This window comes from Xenopus laevis, chromosome 4L (assembly GCF_017654675.1).
Source record: "Xenopus laevis strain J_2021 chromosome 4L, Xenopus_laevis_v10.1, whole genome shotgun sequence".
NCBI lineage: Eukaryota > Metazoa > Chordata > Amphibia > Anura > Pipidae > Xenopus > Xenopus laevis.
This window is the reverse complement of record NC_054377.1, coordinates 16,743,570-16,769,834: the sequence shown is the minus strand read 5'-3', so window position 1 is coordinate 16,769,834 and position 26,265 is coordinate 16,743,570. Positions and strand designations below refer to the sequence as shown.

Genomic DNA, 26,265 nt, shown 5'->3' with positions numbered 1-26,265 from the left:
CATTTTGTGACACAGTCTCTCACACAAACAGCACCATGTGACCAGACTGAGGCTCAGAAAATATACGATGTAGGGGCAGAGACACACACTGCAATTCAGGGATATTAGTTGCCCAGAGACAAATCTCCTCTTCTTTGGGGCGACTAATCTCCCTGAACTGCCTTCCCGCAGGCTAAAATGTGAATGGCTGGCGGTATGGCACTCAGAACGCTTCGTTTTCGGAAGTCAACCAAAGTTGACTCATGAGGAAACTTCCAGGTACTTCGAAAAATTAAGCGCTCCGAGTGCCATCCCGCTGGCGATTTACATTCTAGCCGGTGGGGAGGCAGTTCAGGGAGATTAGTCGCCCCGAAGAAGAGAAGATTTGTCGCCGGACGACTTATCTGCCCGAGTCGCAGCGTTTTTTTCAGCTTTCCTGAAGAAAAAAGGGGGATTTACCAGTGGACATTGAGCTGTGATGGCGTGTCAGAAGTTTTTATTCAGATGTTATGTTAAGGTTACATAAGAAAGCCTATGATTAAGGGATCTTATCCCGAAACGCGTTAGGTGTACAGCTACCTGCAAAAATAAAACAAGCCCAGAAGTGCCGTTTATTTCTAGTTGTTTGAGTACATAAGAAATAGTTATTTGTTAACCCTTTAATTAATTAATATATTGTACTTATTGCACCAGCCTAAAGTTTCAGCTTGTCAATAGCAGCAATGATCCAGGACTTCAAACTTGTCACAGGGGGTCACCATCTTGGAAAGTGTCTGTGACACTCACATGCTCAGTGGGCTCTGAGCAGCTGTTGAGAAGTTAAGATTAGGGATCATTGCAAATTATCAAGCATAAGATGCGGTTGGACTGTAAAATACCCAGATGCTACAAGGGTGATTATTACATTTTGATGCTAGTTGCACTGGTTTCTGTGCTGCCATGTACTAGGTATTTGTATTAAACTCTAACATCTATAAAATTGTTCACCAATAAAAGCATCCATATATTTTTTTCATTCCCAACAACTGTTGGAAGGGGGAAGAATACACAGATTTGCTGTCTCTTACATTACACAAAATTACCAGTAGACTAAGCACTCTCTCACTTTAGGGGGAAACCTTTAGTTTACCTAGGAAAACTACCGTATATACTCGCGTATAAGCCGAGTTTTTCAGCACCCAAAATGTGCTGAAAAACTCTACCTCGGCTTATACGCGGGTCTTATACGCGGGTCATATACGCGGGTCATACCGGGTCATATAGCGCAGGACTGTCTGTGTGATCGCCGCCCGGAGCAGGTCCAGGAGCTCCGGGCGGCGCGTCCTTCCCTGCCGGCGTTCGCTCTCAAAATGGCGGCGCCCATGGCCGCCACGTGGGTAGCGGCCGGCGCCGCTACCCACGTGGCGGCCATGGGCGCCGCCATTTTGAGAGCGAACGCCGGCAGGGAAGGACGCGCCGCCCGGAGCTCCTGGACCTGCTCCGGGCGGCGATCACACAGACAGTCCTGCGCTATGGGAGAGGGAGGTGTGTTGGGGCCGCGGAAGGAGCGTATCTGCTCCGGGACCTGCACAGACAGTCCTGCGCTATGGGAGAGGCACAGACAGTCCTGCGCTATGGGAGAGGCACAGACAGTCCTGCGCTATGGGAGAGGGAGGTGTGTTGGGGCCGCGGAAGGAGCGTACGGTACCTTTTTTCTGCTTTCCTAGGTGCAGCACCTCATTGATCTTCTGAGCAGCCATGACAGGTAGGAGGTCACAGGGAAAACAAGTGGCAATTGTCCAGCTAATAGTTCTGACTCTTTTAAATCGTTTTAGATAGATTTCTATGCCATAAAACATGATTACACATTTACACTTTCACATTTTGAAATCTGACATGGGGCCCCTAGGCTTATACACGAGTCAATACATTTTTCCAGTTTTCTTAGGTAAATTAGGTACCTCGGCTTATACACGGGTCGGCTTATACACGAGTATATACGGGTATTTTTTTGGGAGAAATTGAGCTTTCTAAATCTGTATTATTCATGTATTTACACCTCTGCAAAAAGATTTAGCGCTAAATACAAATTGAAAAAAAAAAATCCTATTTTTCATAATATATGAATTTATACCAGAAACATATTTAATTTTACACATGAAAATCCAACTGATTTGGAAAGCCTCATGACTCTTGAACTTGCCAATACCAGATATGTATCATTTTTAGGGAGATTTAGGACTTCTGTATGTAGAATGCATGTAGCATCAAAACCCAAAAACATGTGCCTATAGAATCAGATGCAGACATCAACTGGACTGATTTTGTGCACATATTGGCTAATACAAACCAGGGTTGCAATGTGCCCACGTTTGGCCAATAGAGATGATAATTTTCACCAGCATAAGCATATTGTGTTCAGTTTGTGGCATCTGCTATTAAGTGGAGATTTCAGGAATAGAAATTCCGCATTGTGGGCATAAAACATGATAATTTGCACCTTGTTTTTGCTGCTGGCGTGTTTTGTGTTTGCAGAGCCTTAGTAAATAAGTAAATGATGGTCTTGTACAATTATAAGCAATATACCTTTCAATATTTTGTGGCAGTTCTTGAGGGTGGGGCATTGGGTGAGTGCTGTGCTCCTTGTGGTACTTTCATAAAATCAGTACAGAGAACAAATGCAGTTCATGAGACTGTCCAGCAGATGCCATTCTAATCCTGCCTAGTATTGCAGATCACATGCAATGAGGCAGATTTACTTACATTTCATGTTTTTGTAAAAAATTATTTTTATTCTCAGTTGAAATATTTTTCCTATTTATTAAATTATGAATGTTAGCATCGTTCAAAATATTACAAAATAGAGTACTTAGGTCATTCCCCAGGAATACCAAGTTACACCAACATGCACCCACCCTAAATTAAAGGGGAACTAGCACGAAAATGAAAATGTAATATAAGCTTCGGCATACTGGAATAAGAAACTTTCTAAATGCAATCAATTAAATATTCTGTGCCGTTTCTGAAATAACCAAGTTTTTTTTCGCTATTCCTCTCTTAGCATCTGTTTCTCCTCATTCTGTCTTCATTTAAGAGTTGAGTGTCAGATGAATGATCCAATATCTTATAGGGGGCTCCTTTTGCCTAGAAGATGTATTAGAGCTCACTCTAATTAAAAATCACCAGACATCATGTCTCTCTACATGCAGAAATTGTGCAAAAGCCAGTTATTTTGTTAGATTTTGTTTGTATCGGAATCAGTTCTTTGACTGAATCTAATTTATCTGCTAGGAAAGGAGCCCCTTTATAAGGGATAGGATCCTTCACCTGACACCCAAATGCTGCATGAAGACAGAATGAAGAGAAACAGATGCTGAGAGAGGAATAGTGAAGATCAACTTGATTATTTCAGAAACAATGCAGCATTTTTAATTGATTGTTTCTTACTTCAGTATCATTTTCAAGATAGCTTTCCATTAAAGGGGACCTGTCACCCTAAGAAACAGTTCCAAATCCTATTTTATGATGTTAGTCAAGCAAAATAAAATTCACCTAAACTGTATAAATGATTTCTGTCTTGTTTCTTTAAGTCTTGGAAATCCCAATCACATAAAGCAGGCAGCAGCCATTTGTGGACACAAAATGATCTTAAGGCAAGCTTAAGATCATGCCAACAACTTGTTTATGTGCCAGAATGGGGGACCTGATGCCCATACCCATGCACTGGCTACACAAGTAGGTGGTGGGGTAGCGTTGCCACCTGGCCGGTATTTTACTGGCCTAGCCAGCAAATTGCCAGCTACAGCCGGTGCCGGTTTGAAAAATTACCATTAATATATTTACTCACTTTACAGGGTGGCTACACTACCTATAAATCCCTCATTTCACTGCATCTTTCTATGGCTGTTTACTCACTGTACAGCACTGGGCTGCCTCCACCCCACCTATTTCCCTGTCCAACCTGTCCATTTCCACGCCTATTGCATCATCACCCCACCACTGAATGATGCCAATGCCCACCCCCCAACAAAAAGGTGGCAACCCTATGTGAAGAGAGCGGGTGAGGTTATTGTACTCCCTGATTTCCCTGATGCTGTCAGACATTGAGCAACCTTTGGGGAGTAATACATGGAAAAGGGTTGCAGACCTCATGAGGTAAAGCTTATTGCTTGGCCTGGGCCCTTCCTATTTTATAACAAGTCTATGGGTAAATGAAAATGTAGTCATGCCAGTCATCTGGCTACAGTTCCAGTATATCTATTAAATAGGCAATCAGTCCAGTTCTCAACCAACCTGGACATGGTATCCTGGCAAAAGTGAGAATAACCCTAGGATCAGACTTACCTAAAACCGTTTCATTACATCTCCAGACCCTAGTGGGCCCAAGCCTAGAATGGTTCCTATCAATTCATCCTTATTTCCACCGAAGGCCTATATGGAAACCTCTACCATTTGGCACTGTCGGTATTCATTTGATGTGAGAGTTGGCCCAAGGTATCAGGTTCCCGGTCAGCAGTCACTAGGTAGCAATGGAATTAAAGGTGTGTGTGTACCATATTAGCAAGCCTCCAGAGAAAAGGAGTGCCCTGGGCAACATACCAGGATAATCTCCTTCCTTCTCTGCCTCTTATTACTAGTGGAGCTAATTAGTCCTCCATCTTAGTAATGTTATATGGGAAATAAAGCCTTTTGGTAAGTTACTTACATAATGACTTCCATGCCATGGAGCTTCCTGCAGTACAGAACACATGATTCCCTGAAGCTTGTAGCAATGACAAGGGCACATTTTAGCTGTCAGTGGGTGATGGCTTAATTAATGTCTATGGAAACATTGCTAAGGGCCATATACCCAAGGAGCTGAAGTAGGTTTGTGTTGTTAGTCCTTATACTGCACTCAGTAGGCCTGTATACCTTCTGAAATGTTAATTTAGAAAAAAGGGGACAATGCACACCCTGATCTGCCTGATATTCTTCTATACCAGCACATGCCCCTTATCTGCCCCATATCATGCCACTTCCCATAAAAACATGACCCATTGGGAGGTATGAGCTTCAGCAAGCCCCAGAGTCTTGTCACCTAACCATCTAGTTCTTTTCATGTTTAGTAGCATATCACCACTAGGGGCTAACATATAGGTCATTTGCCAGTTTAGCTACCCCTGGTAACTGTAAGTAGAATTGTTATATTCTAAGTAGGACACTAAATTAGGGGATATGCCAGAAAGCTAGAGAAATTCCTCAAGGTGCTCTTGGATGCCATTTTGAGGTGATTATACCCAAGGGGAAATTAATCAGGAGGGACTGGATTTTTAACGTCTTAAGTGGTCACTAATGCACAGTATTTTAATTTCCAGAAATTCTTGTTCATCCTGGTTTGTGATAAAAATCAAGCACAGCAAATAAATCTCCCTGTTTCAGTGGATGTATTTTCCCAAGCTATAGTTGCCTGATGGGACAATAAGGATCTTGCGAATCTCAAGAAGTATATGTCACCTGATGCTACAGAACCAGCCCAACCACCCGAACATTCCCAACCCAACACTCAACTCTGCATGGCTTTGTGTAAGCAGGGCACGGCCAGCATTTAACATGAAAGTGGCAGCTCAATTTGCTTTTCAGAAGAGCTGAACTTTGATCTTGTGACAATATATAACTTTACCCGTGGGTGACTATTTGTTGCCTGTTTTTCTAACTTCATGCTGGAAACACCCCTGTATGGTACAAACCCTATGAACCTCTGTTCATCCATAAAACTATGCAAATAGGCTGTCACCAGTTACACCCAGCCAGGCACAGCAGGCTTCTTCTGACTAATGAAGAGGTCTAACGAACAACTGTTATTTGATCACTCTAGCTTGCCATAGACAACTGTAAGAAATTGGTAAAAAAATTGCCATCACTATGCAATGTTGGACTGGGCTTCCTAAATCTCACCAGAAATCCTGACATCCAGGGTCCACACTCACATGGATCATTCAACTTATAGTGGAAATAAAGAAGGGCTAATGAGAACTTTTCTCGAACCACTAGGTGCTGGGTCATTGGGAGATCCTCTTGTACTTTGGCAGGCCAGTCCAACCCTGTACCTCTGTGGTGAGCAACACTAGTTAATGCAATAAGAACCTGTTTATACGATGTCTCTCTGAGTAAGATATCGGTGGGAGAGATTAAGGTATGTGGGTAAATTCAGATCCTGTAGGAATGGGAGAATCCTATGAGACCCAAGTGGTGGTTCCCTTTGGTGTTTAATAGAAGGTAGGGTGATGCTGAGAAGAGTAGATTCTTGGTTCTTAAGTCATTTAAAGGACACAATAATTAAAATTCTATACGTCCCTGTGTCTCATGTTGGACATAGAAGGGCCAATTGACTAACATAGATGCTAAACTGCAACCGGTTGCCATGGGCACCCGCAGAAAATTTTCCAGTGGAGGGGGCAAGGAAGAAAACATATTACACAAATTACTTGGTCTTTTCTATTTCTTAGCACAATTACTAGCCAGTGGTTTGTAGAATGTTATTCCTTCTAGAGTTCTAATTACAGCTGGATACATACAGTGAAGCCTCCATTTTACATACCATAACTTTAATTTTTTTCTATATTTTATACAATATTTTGTGGTCCCACCAATATACAATGCATAATACATTTCCCTGACTTTGCACCATTTTTTCTGGTCCCCTGAAAAATGTAAAATGGGGGTTCTACTGTACATAAAGTAATGTAATAACAGCAGGAAGCGGTTGTGCTCAACTAAATGTCACTAGTATGGTATCTACAGTATGTTTATACATTCTATTTCAATCTAGGGGAAAGCTTATTTGTTACCAAAGTGGCAGAAGGGTTAAAAGATAATAGTCATCCAAAAAAGTGTAAGATTCATAAAGGGTAACTAAAGTCTAAAATAGTAGACACCTTAGATGCGGTGCTCCAGGTGACTATTATCAGGTCGCCAAAGGTGTGCATCATGGCCATAATTCAAGACTTGAAGCTGAACCATCACCAGTCATTTTTCCTTCTTGAGTCCTTACTACTAGCTAAGAGATTAATCACTCAAAATTGGAGAGCGGTGGCTCCTCCTACCTTCTCTTCCTGGAAAGCAATAATTCAGGATACCTGTAACACTGAATACTTAATGTACCTGAAAAGGGGAGTCCCCACCAAATTTCATAAAATTTGGGGGCCCTGGGCCGACCTTTACCCCCAACATTTAAGACGACTTCTAGCAGTTTAGACTGTCAGGGAAGGTGAAAGGTGTGATAATAAAGATGTGAACTGTTGTGCCTATGACGTAGTAATGGCTGCATTTTATTCTTTCTGCATTATGTTGTGTCTAAGACATGTAACATGTGATGCAATGTTCTTTTATTTTGTAAACTGCTTATTTTATCTACTCAATAAACTACCCGAATTTAAAAAAAAAAAAAAAAAAAAGTCTAAAATAGAATAAGGCTAGAAATGCTGTATTTTGTATACCAAACATAAACATGAAGTTACTGCACAAGAAGCCAAATCAAACAAATTATTTATGCTTTCAAAGTTGGCCACAGGGGGTCACCATCTTGTAACTTTGTTAAACATCTTTGCAAAAACAAGACTGTGCACATGCTCAGTGTGGTCTGGGCTTCTTAAGGATTGTCATACATTATCAAAACAGCAAGTCAAATAATTTCTGCCATAGAAACCGATTAATAATCAGAATATTCAGAGTCCTGTGGATACAAATTTCTACAGAGTCGCCCTTTAATGGTAATTTTAAGAAATGTGCTCATATAAAAAAGAACAAAACAATATATACACATATAGCAAAAGAATATCCTTTATTATGAAGGGGGGCAAGTGCACTAGTGGGATTTAGCAACTAGCAGCCCACTAACATCTTCATACATCTCCCGTGTATACCACCTAGCTCCTCATAGTAGGCATTCCAAGCATTAAGAGTTCATTTACAGCCACAGGTGTGATTCTTTGGATGCACTCAAAGCTGGGCCAGGCCAGCCAGCCAGACGCCCCTCCAGCTTTGCGCCCTAGGCACGTGCCTACTCTGCCTACCCCTAGTGCCCGCCCTGGGTGCCCTGTGGAAATCCTGGAATTACTGCAATATTTAAGTTGGTTGTAACAGAAAAACTGTTGGAAGGTGAACAGCCCCTTTAAATCTAAGGAAAAGTACAATTCTTCCCCCAAGAGTTTCCAAAGAAAGTTTCTCCTTAGTATTGTTTTGGTGCAACAATGTCAGGGCAGAGTCGGTGGTTGGGTGTTGGACTCTGTGTAACAGATTCTTGCTGCCATAGGCTGTGAGTAACTATGTGGGTGTGGTGGCCCTGTGCAAGTCACATAGTTGAATTTCCAGTTCTCTTTGTTGGCTAAACGGGGGCCACGACAGAGACACGGAGTGTGCAGGTGTCAGGGAAACTGAATACATAAGGTAAGTTCTGGGCTCAACGTTTGGGAATTGAGTTGGGTTAACATATTTATAATAAGAAATGTTTTTTTGTGTTTGGAGGGCTGGTTGCATGGCGGGGTACACAGAGACGAGAGGAATTTTATTATCTGTACTGTATCCAATAACAATGATCAACCTGTATATACAAGACTTGTTTGTTTCATGGAAAATACATTTTTGTCTCTCTATCATGAATTCGTTTTTTTTTCCATTTTTTTTATTACTTTGTACTCTCAGATGAAGAATTTAGTATGTGATCACCTGGGAATCCTGCACCTCTCTATAGGTAGGTGGTTACAAGCTTTTTACACTGAGGAATGTGTATTTATGTTGCTGTATTGAGTTGAGCTGTCTGTCAGGGTGCAATAGACCCCTAGGAAGTTGCTATTCCTTTTATACATGATTGCACCCTACACAGACTGTTATGCTTGGGGGTCCCACAACCACTAAGGACAGAGTTTGTAGATGGTAAAGGAAGGATAAAAAACTGTAATGGAACTGGATGGAATATGACAATGCAGTAAAGAAATGACCTGGCACAAAGTTGCCCATCTTCCATAGACCCTATTTTATCCAAATTTTTTTAAAATGATTTCTTTTTCTCTGTAGTTATAAAACAGTAGCTTATACTAAATCCCAACTAAGCTATAATTAATCCTTATTGGAAGCAAAACCAGCCTATTGGGGTTTATGGGCTTATTTTTCTTATTATTTATCAAAAATCGAATTTGTGATGTTTTAAAGATTTTTTCTACTTCGAATAAACTCACACTCATTTAAAAAAAATGTAATGTTTGCTTATTTACTAAAACATCTGAATATAAAAAAATCAATCAAATACAATAGTGGAAAAAAACCTCAAATACCTCGAATTTGTGAGTTTATCAGTTCAAAAAAACGAAAAAAAACCTGGAAAATCTCAAAAAAATTGCTTGACTTTTGCCTAGGACAACTTCCACTGACTTCTACGTGAACTCACAAGCTTTTAGATGCCAACATTTTACGTTTGAGTTGTTTGTGCTAAATAAATACCAAACATTCGAGATTTTTATCTGGAAAACCCCAGGTCCCGAGCATTCTGGATAGCAGTTCCCATACCTGAATTACGAAAACCCTTTACAAAGAAACTTGTAATACAGGATGGGTTGTTGGTGTATTAAGTGTATACTGTGAATATAACAAAGCCATTCCGATGAGGGGGAGTATAAATATCACATTGATACTAAGCACCATGTTGTCATGATGCAAAGTTCCCAGCATGCCTTGTTTTTGCATGGATTTGGATAAATTATTTCAGGCTGTTGGAGGTACAAAGTGGAGACAATGAGCATAGACATTAGTGGGGGTGTTCCTGGGCAGGATTAGCAGATGATTGTCAGATATACACAAATATCTATCATTTTTTTTTACCCAGAATAAACATTTTTTCCCATAATTATGGTTTCATTATGGCTGTACAAGGAGCAACCACATTTTTGCCTGAGGTGTAACATAAAAATATGCAATTGTATGTGCATGTGATAGCAAATCAGATGCAAGTTGGGATTATGTGATAATTTTGGCACAAGTTTGATGCTCCTGCTGATGCAAGTTGGTGTAGGTACCACCACATTCAGGGTCACTTTAGTGCCAGGGTTCCACAGCATCAATAGGTGCCAGGAGTCAGGAAGGTGCAAGGAAGCTGGTTCTTCGTACCCTAAGGTTACTAGAAAATCATGTAAACATTAGATAAACCCAATAGGCTAGTTTTGCCTCCAATAAGGATTAATTATGTCTTAGCTGGGATCAAGTACAAGGTACTATTTTATTATTACAGAGAAAAAGGAAATCATTTTTAAAAAATTGGATTATTTGGATAAAATGGAGTCTATGGGAGACTCTGGGTAACGGGTTTCCGGATAACGGATCCCATACCTGATAACATCAATAAGTAAAACATTTGCTTCCATTTTAGCACAACCTTATTTGCAGCTGCGTTCATAAATGACCCCTATAGGTTGTGCATTATTCAGCACAGTAAGCAGCTTGATCAAAGCAGTGCTTGGGGACCTGAGGATCGTTTATTCCCCCATAGCTAAAGGCTTGGTATGGTTTTTTTTAATACTTGATAGGTAGATGATCTGCTCGACAGAATCAGTAGATCATTACATACATGTCAGGGATATTCCCTTGAGAGCAGAAGGTCATTTGGGTGAGATTTTAAAAGATACTCCAGGGTAGTCCAGGGTCATGGTCAGTTAGGGCTTATTTGCTGTCCTAGGGATCCTTCAGATTATGGGGCAGATTTACTAAAGGGTGAAGTGGCTAATGCTAGCGACTTTTCACTAGAAATTCTATCCGCAGCAATATCGCCAATTCAATAACAGGCACAGATGACAATTCGCTAGCGAAATAAACCGTCGCTAGTGTTCGTTTATACTCTATCGCTCGTTCGTCTATAACTCTTTTCGCTCTGGCAAATGGTCGTTGCTGCACAAATTCACTAAATTGCTGATTTTACGGAACTTTACTTCTGTCACCAGATTTCCTTCGCCACCTCAGACCTGGCGAACTGCTGAAACGAAGGTAGATCTTCCTCAATCTGATGTCAGTGACATCATATTCTGTACCCCAGAGTCATAAAAAGTGTAAAACAATGCAGGCGACTTTTTTATTTTTAAAGCGGGATTGCCTTCAAAAGTCCGAACTATTAAAGATTTTTGTTTGAACATTTTTGATGGGCATGCCATATATATTTTAGGGTGGGCTCATGTCTAGGGCATTAGAGGAGCTTTTATTCAAGCATTTACATCAACATCTCTAAAAAAGACGTGTATATGACTTTTATGTGCCTCCCCTATTCAAATTAACCTAAGTGTAAGGTTACTAACGAATTTTCGCTAGGCACAAACAAACTCCAGCGAATCTTCTCTATGAAATGCTCGCACTGAAGAAAAAGTCACCAGCGAAAAGTCACCAGCGTTTGGCTCCCAGGACGCAACCTCACATTTTAGTGAATTCGTGTAATGAATTTGTGCCTGGCGAAGTGGTGCCAAGTGTGTGAAGCGGTCACTGGCGACAATTCGCCCTTTAGTGAATCTGCCCCTATGGCTAATGTCCCCTAAAGCCGATTCTCCACTGGTGCTTTTCTTCCAGCTGCCATCCATGCATTTGCCAGCTCTTAGAGCAATAGTTTCATATTCCTGTAAACTACACTCTTTTGGTCTTACCACTCCTTGTGTTTACAATGTCTAGTGTGACTCCAATTAAAAGGAAATCAGAAATCCTTGTGGTGTCTATCATACGCCACTTTCATGTAAATGCCATGATTTCTAAGGCAGGTGCAAAAATAATGCTGCTACTTCAGCAGAACTTTCATAGCTATGGGTATATAGTTTTTTTCCTTATACTTAGTGTGCTTCAGGGCTTGAAAGAGGGGAAGGCAGAATAGGCACCTGCCAACAATGAGGGGGCTCTGGAAGGTACCTTTTAAACAGTTGTCTGCCTACCTCTAGTCCAGGCTTTCCTGCTGCCTCTCTCCCATAGCGCACCCGATCTTATGCTCCAAGCACAGGGGGTGGCTAGGTGGCCAGCTGAGTTGCCTAGGGTGCATGGTCTGCTTGGCCCGCCTCTGGTGTGCTCACTCAGCTTAACGGGTTAAAAACATCTCAGTCATTATGTTGGGAAGTTTTCCAAACTTCTGATCAGAGCCTAAAACTAACTGTGGGATTGACATTTTAACACTTTAGCATAAGGTGCAGAAATAACTGACCTTCAGGCTGGTCTCATAACAAGGTTATAGATATGAAGAAACATTGGGGTAACAGTCACCCTGCTATAGTTCCAGGGGTACCCAGGGCACAAATAAGCACTTATCCCAAATCTCCCCTTAACTGGCCTTCAGGCTGGGCCTCCTTAGCTCATAACAAGGTTACAGATATATAGAAACATTGGGGTAACAGTCACCCTGCTATAGTTCCAGGGGTACCCAGGGCACAAATAAGCACTCACCCCAAATCTCCCCCTAACTGGCCTTCAGGCTGAGCCCCCTTAGCTCAAAACAAGGTTACAAGTATATAGAAACATTGGGGTAACAGTCACCCTGCTATAGTTCCAGGGGTACCAAGGACACACATAAGCACTCACCCCAAATCCCCCCCTAACTGACCTTCAGGCTGAGCCCCCTTAGCTCATAGCAAGGTTACAAGTATATAGAAACATTGGGGTAACAGTCACCCTGCTATAGTTCCAGGGGTACCCAGGGCACAAATAAGCACTCACCCCAAATCTCCCCAACTGACCTTCAGTCTGGGCCCCTTAGCTCATAACAAGGTTACAGATATATAGAAACATTGGGGTAACAGTCACCCTGCTATAGTTCCAGGGGTACCCAGGGCACAAATAAGCACTCACCCAAAATCTCCCCAACTGGCCTTCATGCTGGGCCCCCTAAGCTCATAACAAGGTTACAGATATATAGAAACATTGGGGTAACAGTCACCCTGCTATAGTCCCAGGGGTACCCAGGACACAAATAAGCACTCACCCCAAATCTCCCCAACTGGCCTTCAGAGTGGGCCCCCTTGGCTCATAACAAGGTTACAGATATATAGAAACATTGGGGTAACATCCATCCTGCTATAGTTCCAATACATTTATAGCCTTACAGAGCATTTTTTTTTAGATGGGGTCAGTGACCCCCATTTTAAAGCTGGAAAGAGTCAGAAGAAGAAGGCAATAATTCAAAAACTGTAAAAAAGAAAAAATGAAGGCCAATTAGAAAGCTATTAGAATTAGCCATTCTAAAACATACTAAACATTCACTTAAAGGTGAACTACCTGTTTAAATAAGTGACTGGCAGATACATGGGAGAGGAACAGAACGATCAGTAATAAAAAGCAACAATGACATTAAAAGTATAACCTTACAGAACAATGGGTTTTTCACTGCCAGGGTCTCTGACCCTCATTCAAATGATGGAACGAAGCAGAAGAGGAAGGCAAATAATTAAGAACTTTAAAAATAACGACCAATTGAAAACTAAGAATAAGAAAAGTCCATGCTATAGCATACTAAAAATGAACTAAAAGGTTAACAAGGCCTTTTGTGCTTACTGAGCTGCTTTTGGGAAACTTGAGAGAGGGGGACTATTAAAAAGAATTCAAGATTTTAAAACGTGTTAGGAATATTGGAAGCTGGTGTTGTACTGTTTGAAAATGTTTTTAAAGCTGTACTTCCTCTTATTAGTAGTCCAGTTCTTAGTGCCCTGGGTGCCTCAGGTATCCCTTCCCTTTGGTGCAGCTATTCCAAAGCATTAGTGATGGGCAAATCTGTCTCGTTTTGCTTTACCGAAAAATTCACGAAACAGCGAAAAAATTCACGGAAAGGCGAAAATTTCGTGAAACGCATTGAATCAGTGGGCATCCAAATTATTTTGACACGTGTCAATTTTTACACGAGTGAAAATTTTTCTACACGTGACTATTTTGTCCAAATGCATTAAAGTCAATGGGACTGTAGGAGCTGATAGGGAGGATGCAGAGATGAGTCACACTCAGACGGGCAAACAAGGGAGGCAAAGCCAAAAGTATGTGCTCCGTTCTTGTAAAAGCAGGTGTGCAAAAGGGCAGGCGTGAGAGTAGTGTACAGTGTAGGGTGTGTGATAAGAACACAACACTGGGCTGCAGGAGCAACATAATCCTGGGAGATATATTTAAGAGATAGCAGCACTAGAATAATAATCTGTACATACACAACACGTCAGCAGCACTCTCGGCATACGTGTGGGAGAGAATGGATTAAGCTGAGAGCAAGCAAAGGTGTGTGTGTGGCACCCAGAGAGTTTGATTGCAAAGCAGAGATATGTAGCAAGTTTAGTAAATTATTAATAGATCATTCCATCTACTGTACAGCACTGCTGAATATGCTAGTGCTTTATAAATATGTGATAATTATAGACACAAATACCCACCCTCCCTGCTGACCCTCCATCTCCACTAGTTGCTCACTTCTTAACTGCACCCTACACCTAGTTCCATCCCTGGTCTAACCCTTGCTCCTTCAGCGCCCCTGACCATCTTGTATTGCTGTATAGATAGTCTGTCAAAATATTGCCATAGGTTAGTTACTGTGTAGATACAGTAGGTGTTGTTGCATGTTGAAGCTGCCATACTACTTGTATACATAATACTTTTATTATACAGCTTTTTATGTCTGGGTGACAGGTCCACTTTAAGATGAATATACTTCATAATAAATTACAAAGTGATTTCAAAGTAATGCATAATTACCAACTGGCCCTAGTTAGGCACAACAGCCTGATAAGGGCTCTGGGGGATTGTGACTGTGGGATAGCAGGTATAGTAGGGAGAGATGGTGTCTATAGTAACAGTGGATAATAGTCTCTGGGAAGGGACTGTGGCTGTGGGATAACAGGTATAGTAGGGAGAGATGGTGCCTATAGTAACAGTGGATAATTATCTCTGGGAAGGGAGTGTGACTGTGGGATAGCAGGTATAGTAGGGAGATATGGTGCCTATAGTAACAGTGGGATAATAGTCTCTGGGAAGGGAGTGTGACTGTGGGATAACAGGTATAGTAGGGAGAGATGGTGTCTATAGTAACAGTGGATAATAGTCTCTGGGAAGGGTCTGTGGCTGTGGGATAACAGGTATAGTAGGGAGAGATGGTGCCTATAGTAACAGTGGATAATTATCTCTGGGAAGGGAGTGTGACTGTGGGATAGCAGGTATAGTAGGGAGATATGGTGCCTATAGTAACAGTGGGATAATAGTCTCTGGGAAGGGAGTGTGACTGTGGGATAACAGGTATAGTATGGAGAGATGGTGTCTATAGTAACAGTGGATAATTATCTCTGGGAAGGGAGTGTGACTGTGGGATAGCAGGTATAGTAGGGAGAAATGGTGCCTATAGTAACAGTGGATAATTATCTCTGGGAAGGGAGTATGTCTGTGGGATAGCAGGTATAGTAGGGAGATATGGTGCCTATAGTAACAGTGGATAATTATCTCTGGGAAGGGAGTGTGTCTGTGGGATAGCAGGTATAGTAGGGAGAGATGGTGTCTATAGTAACAGTGGATAATTATCTCTGGGAAGGGAGTGTGACTGTGGGATAGCAGGTATAGTAGGGAGAGATGGTGCCTATAGTAACAGTGGATAATTATCTCTGGGAAGGGAGTGTGTCTGTGGGATAGCAGGTATAGTAGGGAGAGATGGTGTCTATAGTAACAGTGGATAATAGTCTCTGGGAAGGGAGTGTGACTGTGGGATAGCAGGTATAGTAGGGAGAGATGGTGCCTATAGTAACAGTGGGATAATAGTCTCTGGGAAGGGAGTGTGACTGTGGGATAACAGGTATAGTAGGGAGAGATGGTGTCTATAGTAACAGTGGATAATAGTCTCTGGGAAGGGAGTGTGACTGTGGGATAGCAGGTATAGTAGGGAGAGATGGTGTCTATAGTAACAGTGGGATAATAGTCTCTGGGAAGGGAGTGTGACTGTGGGATAGCAGGTATAGTAGGGAGAGATGGTGTCTATAGTAACAGTGGGATAATAGTCTCTGGGAAGGAAGTGTGACTGTGGGATAGCAGGTATAGTAGGGAGAGATGGTGCCTATAGTAACAGTGGGATCACTTTTAAATACCCTCTTTTAATGTTAACTTTAAAAATGAAATCTTTCCAATATAAATTCCTTAAAAAGTTGTTTTAAAGAAGAACTAAAGCCTAAACGGGAATATGATTAAAAATGGCATATTTTATATAGTGAACTTATTGCACCAGCCTAAAGTTTCAGCTTGTCAATAGCAACAATGATCCAGGACTTCAAACTTGTCACAGGGGGTCACCATCTTGGAAAGTGTCTGTGACACTCACATGCTCAGTGGGCTCTGAGCAGCTGTTGAGAAGTTAAGCTTAGGGCTCGTCACTAATTATCCAGCAGAAAATGAGGTTGGTCTGTAATATAAGCTGATGCTACAGGGCTGATTATTAAATTCTGATGCTAATTGCACTGGTTTATGTGCTGCCTTGTAGTAATTAACTATATTAATTACTAATCAGCCTTATATTGTGACATTTCTATTCTATGTGTGCTGTATATTTTGAGTGGGTCCCTAAGGTCAGTAAGTGACAGCAGCACAGAGCATGTGCAGTGAATCAGCAGAAAAGAAGATGGGGAGCTACTGGGGCATCTTTGGAGACACAGATCTTTACTGCTAAAGGGCTGTGGTTGCCTCGGGCTGGTACAGGAGCCCAAAACATAATGTACAATATTTCAAGTATACTTTAGTTAGGCTTTACTTCTAGCAATTGAAAAACAAGATTTTTCTGTCCCATTCAGCACTACTGGGAGTGGGACAATATCACCACTATAATTAAGTAAATGAATTGTTTTCAGAATAATGCATTGGGATTGTTATCTATATGTATATTGAGATGTACCTGTGTTTGTTGTGTAAATGTAGCTTCTTCCCTGTTCTTATTGTTCTTTATTAATATAGCACCAGTTTATTAATTAATTTACCAGTTTATAGCCATGGGCCCATTATACCATTACTAAATTTTGCCCTGCGTAGGGATCATACAGTAGTCGTACGGAGAGACTGCGTGAGAGGTTTTAGTATAATGTTTAAGGTATTTATTGCTGTTCCTCTGTAAGGGACATTAACAAAGGAGCAAGAAAAACATGTCAGTCTGGTTTTAGAACAAAACTAAATAGCATTGCAGTATTTTCTGCACTCAAGCACAAGACTCATTTGCAAGGCAGGGTGTGAGAAACATTGCACCCTCAGTTAATAAGCCCTTAAGCCTCCCAGATATTACAATTTGAAAAGGGGGACAGATAAAAAAATATGGGGTATAACAAGCCAAGCCTATTTTTAAAGACCACATTCTTTTTTTCATCCGAGGATTCTTTTGCATTTCAATGAGGCTGCTAATTCTGGATCTGTGGGGGAAAGTTTTATAGAGTAATTTTGCTTTACGAGTACAATCCCGAGTTTGTTGATCTTCAGCTCCCAGAATGCAGGGGAGGAGAGTGACATTTGTGTTTGTGGAAGCTACCAGTAGTGGGCTTGCCATTGGAGATCATACATTTGGGAATGCCAGTGGGAAAACTTCTAAAAGTTTTAAGAGTCCTGAAGGGTTGTTTCATAATGCAGCAAAGGATCCTGGGGGGCATTTCCTATTGTTTATCCCGCTGGCAAGTTCCTTCCTTCCTTCGTTCCTGTTCTCTGCATTCTTTTCAGCCCTGCAGAGGGGCCATTCTCACAGGTCAGTGGCTTGTGGGATACAACCATCCTGTTAAATTACTCATGTGCCACATAAAAACGAAAGACTGTGTTAATGTAACATTTGTTACAGGGGGAAGGCACTAGAGGCTGATTCTCTGCAAACTGGGAGGGTAAATCCCTCATCTTTCCGGCGACAAACATGGTCGGGAAGGCGGCAAATACCACCGTGGCCACTACAATATACGCAGCAACCACCAAGGAGCCCGAATCCTGGATTGAAAGCATCTTGAATCGCATCCCATGTAAGTACTCGTGCATTATTTTCTCAAATATATATATATTAACAGTGAGTTATAAGGGCAGGGTGCAACGTGCAAACTTAGACGCAAAGTAGCATGGTCTATAATATGTTGCACGCTACAGTAGTTCCTACTGATGCAAAATTTTGTGCTCATTTCTTGTTTACACAGCACTAGTGATTAGTGATGTGTGGGTCTACAAAAACCCACACCCGACCCTAACCCACCCACTCCCAACCTGCAACCGTTCTGAACCTGGCCAGCACCTGCCCCTGAAGCATGTTGGGGTGCTGCTCTTATTTATATGCTGCTACCTATACACAGGCCTCTTTATTACTAATGAGATAAATTTCAGATAGATATCATATATATATTTTATTTATGGCTAACTACTGGTTTTCTTGTTGCAATGCCCATTTATTAATATTGTGTTTCCATTCTGTTCTTTCTCCCCCCCCCTAACTCTCTGTGCCAACCCTTCTTTTGCCAGTGCCACGATGGGCCATATATGCTCTGGCTGGTGTGGCTCTATTCATCATCCTTCTCTTTATTATCTGCATTTGTTGTTGCTGCTGCAAAAGTAAGAAAAAAAAGAAGGAGAAAGGAAGAAAAATCGACGTGGGTAAAGTGCCGGGTGACATGACCTCGCAGCTGGTGAGTGACAAGATCTCAGCTGCATTGGTAACGTGGTGAAATCAGAGGGAGTGTTTAGGAAAGTTTTATGTACCATTGTTGTCCCACCCAGCAATGCCCTGCAAATTATCAGTAGTTACCGATGCAGAGAGAAGTGCAAATCTGCTCAATAATGTTCCTAGTACATTCTTGGCAGATGTACTGTACAAGCAAATGACGCTGCTTACATTTGCCCATATACCACAATCTCTGCAAGGTAATTTGATATATTTGGGGTGATTTAACTTACACTCCCCAAAAATGTCCCTTAGGGCTCTTACTTATGGGCATTTTATGTGATTTGCAACTGCAAAAATGCATTTTGGGCATTTATATGCGTTTTTAAAAGCAACTAATGGCTCTTCCGCAAGCGCATTAATCCTGAGCTCCAGTGCATTCAGCCAGTGGAGCACAGATAGAAACACACACAACTCTTTTAAATGGCCCCCGTTGTGACACAGGCCCATGTAAGCGCCAAACACAGAATGTTGCATTCCACCTGCATTCAGAGCTTACATGTGTCTGTGTCAGTATGGGGAAAGAAAATGCAGCATGTGGCATCTTGATGAAACACTCAAACCTGCACATCAAATGCAGAAAATAATACCCCTGTGTATGAGCCCTAGGAGAGAATTTTCTCTAATGAGACAATCTGATAAGTCATACTTTTGGTTTGCTATATATTATAGTATAGCCCAAACACACAGAGATTTGTTGCCTGTGGTAAATCTATCCTGCCAAAAATGCTTCCACGTGCCTAAAATACATGATGCAGCAATCCAAATAAATCCCAGTAACTTTGCCTTCTTTTCCTGATATTAAGCTGGATCACTGCTATGATGTTTTGGCAAGGAGAAAGCATTTTCATGAGATTTCTTGCCCATAGTAAACATGAACTACATGTATGGGATGCATAATCCAGAATCCCATTATCCAGAAATCAAAAATAAAGCTTTGTCCAAATCCTCCAGCGGAAAGTGTTTCCATTGTGATGCCTTATAGTGAGAGTTGCGAGAGCCACGGGGGCAAAGTCAGAAAAACGCTAGCGCAAATTCAGTGTGACGTCATTTCGCTACTTCGTCGATTAACTAACGGGTGCTGGTGTAAATTCTAGCGATGCACCGAATCCACTTTTTTGGATTCGGCCGAACCCTTTGCGAAAGATTTGGCCGAATACCAAACCGAATCCTAACCCTAATTTGCATATGCAAATTAGGGGTGGGAAGGGGGGGAACATTTTTTACTTCCTTGTTTTGTGACAAAAAGTCACATGATTTCCCTCCCCACCCCTAATTTACATATGCAAATTAGGATTTGGTTCGGCCAGGCAGAAGGAATCAGCCAAATCTGAATCCTGCTGAAAAAGGCCCAATCCCGAACCGGATTCGGTGCATCCCAAGTAAATTCGCTAGCAAAGTGGACCTACTTTAGCGCTACTTCGCACCCTTACGCCAGGTGAAGTTGCGCTATGGCGAAGGGATATAACTATGCTAATTCACTAACTTGCACATTTTACTGAACGCCAGACTTGCCTTCACCACCTCAGACCAGGCGAAGTGCAACAGAGTAGATAGGACTTTCTTAAAAAAAAAATTAAAATTTTTTCTAAGTCCCAACTTCCCTTTGCTTGACGAAGTAACGGTAGCGCAACTTCACTATCTTTCGCCTCCCTGAGCGCAACTTCAGATTTTAGTGAATTAACTTCGCTAGGCGTCGCTATCTTATTTTCGCTGCTTTGTGAATTTGCCCCATGGAGTCAGTTTCAGTGAAAGTTTACTTCTCTTTTAAAGCAGAGTCTTGCATTTGTTCATGTGGCCACAGGATGCCCATAGTACATAGTTCAAGGAAGTTCTTCAACTCTTCTTCACTTTGGTGAACTGACCTTGAACTTCCACCAGACCATAGTGAGTGCCTAGCATTCCATACAAGTAAAGGTCACCAAAAACTCAGTCAGTTGGCATTTATGACAAACCTTTAGCCAACCAGGAATTGACAGGGGCTGTACTATAGGTTTAAAATGCAAACTGATTATTACCATTGGCAGAGGGAGCCAGTGATATAAACCATGTTGCTTTTGGTTACTTTGCAGATACAGCCTGGAGCAGGGAACTCGGAGAAAGGAGAGAAGGTGGAATATCGGGGCCGTGTGCAGTACTCACTGGAATACAATTTCCAGACGGAGGAGGTAACTGGAAGTTTGTCTTTTCCTTTCATGAGTCAGTTTCCAAGCCTTAAATGTAGCAACACCAAGGATACTGTATAGGGCAGAAGTGTCCACTTAAAATGCTTCTGGGGCAATAAAAGGAAGGAACGGTTATGTCAAATTTAGACAATGCAGGTGAGGCAATTAGTTATTTTTCCTGACTGACCCAACTCAATAAGAGCTAGCCAAAGGGCAATATCAGACAGGGCTTTTCCAGATGGGGGGAGTGCCAGATTCACTTGAGGGTGCCAATATGTTAGGAACCCTAAGTGAATGCAATTATTAGCCCCAGGCTGCTCTTTGGCAGGTGGTAAGGATAGAGCTGTGTTTTGATCTGTAATAGGCGCAAAATTTTGCCTGACCCGGAACACAAGTGGTTTTTGAAAGGACACTAAGAGGCAAACTCACCCCACAGACTTCTCTTTATGATGTCATCATTTTAATAGATCCCATCAAACAAAAGTGTGGAACATTGCATATAACCTATTCTGCTTCACTCAAGAAGTAGAATATAATCAAGTACGGCTCTACCTCTAAATCATATTATCTAAATCATAAGAGACATATGGGGCTAGGAAGGCTTTACTGTCAGATTCACTTCTGCTTGTCTGTTCTTACAGCTCACAGTCAGCATTAAGCAGGCGGCTTCTCTAAAGGCGATGGACCTTGGGGGGACCTCTGACCCCTATGCCATAGTATACGTGTCCAATGATACTCGGAAAAAATATGAGACCAAAGTGAATCGCAAGACGCTGAATCCTGTGTTTAATGAGTCTTTCGTCTTCAAGGTACAGTGGGGCACTGGCTGGGACCCACTAGATGGACGTGGCTAGGGAAACAAAGGCTACCCTCATCTATACCCGCTCTGTGTATAGATGAATTTGTGGGTGTATAGATAAATTTGTGGGTGTGTAAGTGTGGATATGTGTATAGGTATAATATTCCTCAAAGAGAAACTTTTGTCTCCTGCTAAATTCTATAATGTAGCACCATTACTCTACCTCCAGGGTTTCTTCAAGAACTTCCTTAACTTAACTTATGGCAGTGTTGGCAGCTGCCATCTTGGGCCACGTCACTTTTAGTTCCTCCTGGGATCTTTGTGATCAGTGAGCACGCCAAAGCTAAGCCATGATCCTGGGCCAGTGCATTTGCTTCTGGTTGCAGATCCATGCAGTGATGAAAGTGACCAAGGTGGCATTACAGGGATTCAGTTAATTGCCTTATCTTCATGTAATTGTGCCCTTACCTGCTAAGCTGCCATACATACAAGGTCTCAAACCAGAGAATTTCCATAGCTACAGTACATTTAAGATGCCATGTGCTTGTCACAGGTAACGCAAGAAGAGGTCTCAAGGACAACGGCTGTGGTGCAGATCTATGACTTCAACCGCTTTTTAAAGCATGATGTGATCGGGGAGATGACCATACCACTGGGAGAAGTGAATCTACAGCATGTCTTAGAGGACTGGAAAGAACTGGGCCCTCCTGGGAAGACTGAGGTAGAGTAGGCAATGTGGTCAACTAGATCAGTGTGACCTGGAGATAATAACTACTAGCTGATGGTAATGGTCTACTTCCATGCAGTGTTGGACTGGGGTGCCGGGGCCCACCACCAGATCTTTCACCACAGGTCCACTTTCTAAACTATTTTTCCTCCTCCCTTCACTCATTTTGCATGCACTCATCTATTCTTCTTCTTGCAAAAGGAATTTACTTTTTTTCCTTTAAATTACAATAATCCCATATTTTGCCTCTGCAGCATGAGCACTTGGGAGACATTTGCTTCTCTTTGAGATATGTCCCTAGTAATGGGAAACTCACAGTCATCATTCTAGAGGCAAAGAACCTTAAGAGAATGGATTCTGATGGATTTTCAGGTGAGTCTCTTGTGGCTTATGAGAATTGCAGAGCATGGTGATTTGTTCTCCTATACACATCCGAGCTTCAGCTTTAGGGTGATATGATGTCCTAGATATTCTTGGAATTGTGACTGAATGCCTGGTATGCAATATATCCCTATATCTATATATTTTCCTTTATCTCATTAACTAAGGAACACCCTGACCAGAGGTTGGACCTTTTAAGAGGTTCTGGCCAAACGTTGGACATTCAAGTGGGACTTGAACTGATAACGTTTGACAACTTACTTTTCTAATGTGTATTGTTGAAACCTCCTCCTTGGGGCAGTTCTCCTTATTTTGCTTTGCTGGAAGCCACAACGTCATACTCAATGTCACACTCGTTTTTTTTCAACTTCTCATAGATCCATTTGTGAAAGTTCACCTGGCCCTAAACAGGAAAAAATGGAAACGGAAAAAGACAGCAGTGAAGCCTAGTACTCTGAAGCCATACTTTAATGAATCGTTTACATTTGATGTGTCACTGGAACAAATGAAGGTATGACTGCAAGAAGCATGCATGGGCATATCACTAAAATGCAATGATGTTACCCTTGCTAGGCCAACGATCTATATTTGTCCAGTTCACAGAACAAGTGGATCTTTGGTTTCAGCCTCTTATTTGATGGGCTGAATAGTGGTTTTCTAGATGTCTGCACAATGGGTCAACCATTGAGTTCTGGGAACCAATGAATATCAATTTTAATTTTTTTTATTTGTGATTCTTTCAGAATGTAGACCTAATCATATCTGTGTGGGATCATGACAAAGTGGGAAAGAATGAACAAATTGGAAAATTGTTTTTGGGGTGCCGAGCCTCAGGAAACGCTTTGAACCATTGGTCCGACATGCTGGCTCATCCCAGACGACCTATGGCACAATGGCACAAGCTACAGGAGGCACGGGAGGTGGACAAAATTCTTGACCTCAAAAGGAGCCTAAAACCATCTCTTCTCAGAAGCTTACCTTAATAAATTAATGTTTTGAAAGGCATCTTTACCATACATGCTGGATGCTTACTATAAAGACTGTATATGACTGGGAATGATGACAACAAAGCTGGGGAACATACAGTGTGTGATTCCATCAGTGAGAGCAGCTCAGGGAGATACTGGAGGAAAAAGCCCCCAAATCTGGTCTTCTGTGAGCCTCCCTTAGGTCTCTGCCTTAGCAAACTGAAGCTGGCCATACACAGGTAGATTTAAGATGCCAATTTGACCCCTTCAGACAAAGTCAGCAGCTTATTTCCCCATGTATGGGCCCTCCCTGATATATATCTATTATGCAGGTCTGAAAATTCCATCAAGGAAAGGACCAAATCAATGTGTTGATGGGAACTTGCATTGACCTCAATTATACATGATACAATTGTTGGCCTGGGGTCCAAATGATTCTATCAACCCGATTGGGCCCAGCACAAAGGTGTCCATATTGGGCAAAGATGTGCTCATTTCTAAAACCTCATCAAACGTGGATCTTCAAGTGTATGGCCAGCTTAAGAGATGGACGAGGATGCTCCAGTAAATATCAAGTCTAACGAAGCTACATTTGTCATTTTGCTGTTATCAAAGGAGATTACTAGGCAGTCTTGGCTTGCCCTTATTACACATTAATGAAATATTAGAAGAGTAGACATTAGTAATGTGTGATTTGGCATATAGACAACCCAAGCCCAACCCTTACCTACTCACTGTCAACCCAGCCCCAGCATGACTAGATGTTCCCTCTTGATTTGTGAACTCACGTCAAAATGGCTCCATTCAGAGATGGGTGGAGTATTGCAGGCAAGTTGGTGGCAGAGTTGGGACAGGGACAGTGTCTCCAGAGCAGAGAGTTGGGTTTTAGCAGTTATGCCACTAAATTAGCAATTTGAAGTCATAATAATGGCCAACCCTTGGTAAAACTGCATTTATTGGGCTGACTTGGGCACCACTAGTAGCAACAGTGCTGTCTAATGCTTCAGTGCTTTGTTTCATGCAATTATTGCCAAGGGAATTGAACATCATTAAACATCATTATATCTACCCCATCTTTTAATTGCAATGCAATACATGCTACCTAAACAATATCTCCCATAACAACACATTAACTGATGTTCCACTTGTAGCAATGGTTTTGATTAAAGGATCCCCTATTGAGTTGGGGGAAGCAAAAAAGGGTTTACATCCCGTTTAGTTGTCTCTTTTACCCTTTATTCTCTTTTGTGAATCAAAAAGTAGCAGCTCACATCATGAACAGGAAAGAGCTGATGTGTTAATGTAGATGCCACAACCTCAGCAAACAAAGAGAGCAGCCTTGTGTTATTTAAATTATGATAAATCTGTGATTGTAAATGTTCTGTACGTTTGATTTTCCTTTCATTCTCCTGTATAATGTTAGATAAATAAATATACATTTGTGTGTTTATCTTTATATATTTATGTTTTGCTTTGTTTACATGCTTGGCCAGCCACCAAGCTTTACAAGTAGTTGCACAATCTTTAAAATTAAAGGGCATATTAACCTTGTGTTACTCGAATGTAACGACCAGCATTCCCCAACAAATTATCAAGGATTTGAGCATCATGGGAGCTGTAGTCTAGCAACGTTTGTGATGGATTCTGCTGCTATGCCTGGTATGCCCACAAGGGGGTGCAGAACAGTCATTTTTAGGGCTGGTTTAGGCCCACTCAAATGAGCACTTCCCTTGAATCAGGTTTTGCTGCGTTTGTTGTGTGTATATTCGTTTAAATCTAAATAGAAAAGCAGAAGCTTTGTACCTGTAGTCTCTCGCGCATACAAGATTAACAGGACATACGTCATATTTACAAAAACCTGTTAAACCACTTGGTTCTATCCAAATCAGTCATTAAACTTCAGCTTAAAGGGCAGAAAAATGTTTTGGAAATGTTTTGGGATTTTAGGCTGTACATTCAAGTGCATTATCATTATTTATATGATTAGACCTTTACTTTCTCCCCAGTTGCTGCCTATTTAGTATTAAAGGGGTGGTTCACCTTTAAAATAACGTTTAGTATGACGTAGAAAGTGAAATTCTGAGACAATTTGCGTGCTTTCTGAGTTATTTATCTTTTTATACAAAAACTCTTCCTTTGTAATTTCTGCAATTTGGTTGCTAGGGGCTAAATTACCATAGCAACCATACATTAATATGAATAAGAGACTGGAATATGAATAGGAGAGACCTGAATAGAAAGATGAGAAATGAAAAGTGGCAATAATGATAAAACAAAGCATTTGTTTTTTTAGATGCGTCAGTGACCCTCATTTAAAAGCTGAAAAGAGTCAGAAGAAGAAGGCAATTAATTCAAAAACTATAAAAAAGAAAAAATAAAGACCAAAGGAAAAATTGCTTTGAATTAGCGACTCTATAACATACTAAAAAGTCAACACAAAGGTGAACCACCCCATTAAAGAAAAGATTAAAGCTTCTGAGGGTTGAATCCACAGTGAAACATTGGGCATTTTTGAGATAATACCCCTAAAATTGTATTTGCTAGCATCGGCACTGTTTGGGTGCTTCTGTGACACCTGGAGATACCTGAACCCTAAATGACTCAGC

General features: G+C 41.5%; 1 protein-coding gene across 3 annotated transcripts; it reads left to right on the top strand.

The window, feature by feature from the left end:
* The first annotated feature begins 8,232 nt into the window (after positions 1–8,232).
* Positions 8,233–25,115, top strand: syt1.L (synaptotagmin 1 L homeolog). Of its 3 annotated transcripts, NM_001094138.1 has the most exon segments (10): positions 8,350–8,382; positions 8,638–8,686; positions 17,762–17,933; positions 18,421–18,584; positions 20,692–20,787; positions 21,426–21,593; positions 22,137–22,304; positions 22,565–22,682; positions 23,069–23,202; positions 23,435–25,115. In NM_001094138.1, coding segments are annotated over 8 exon segments (1,191 nt in total). In that variant the 5' UTR covers positions 8,350–8,382; positions 8,638–8,686; positions 17,762–17,830; the 3' UTR covers positions 23,675–25,115.
* Positions 25,116–26,265: the final 1,150 nt, after the last annotated feature.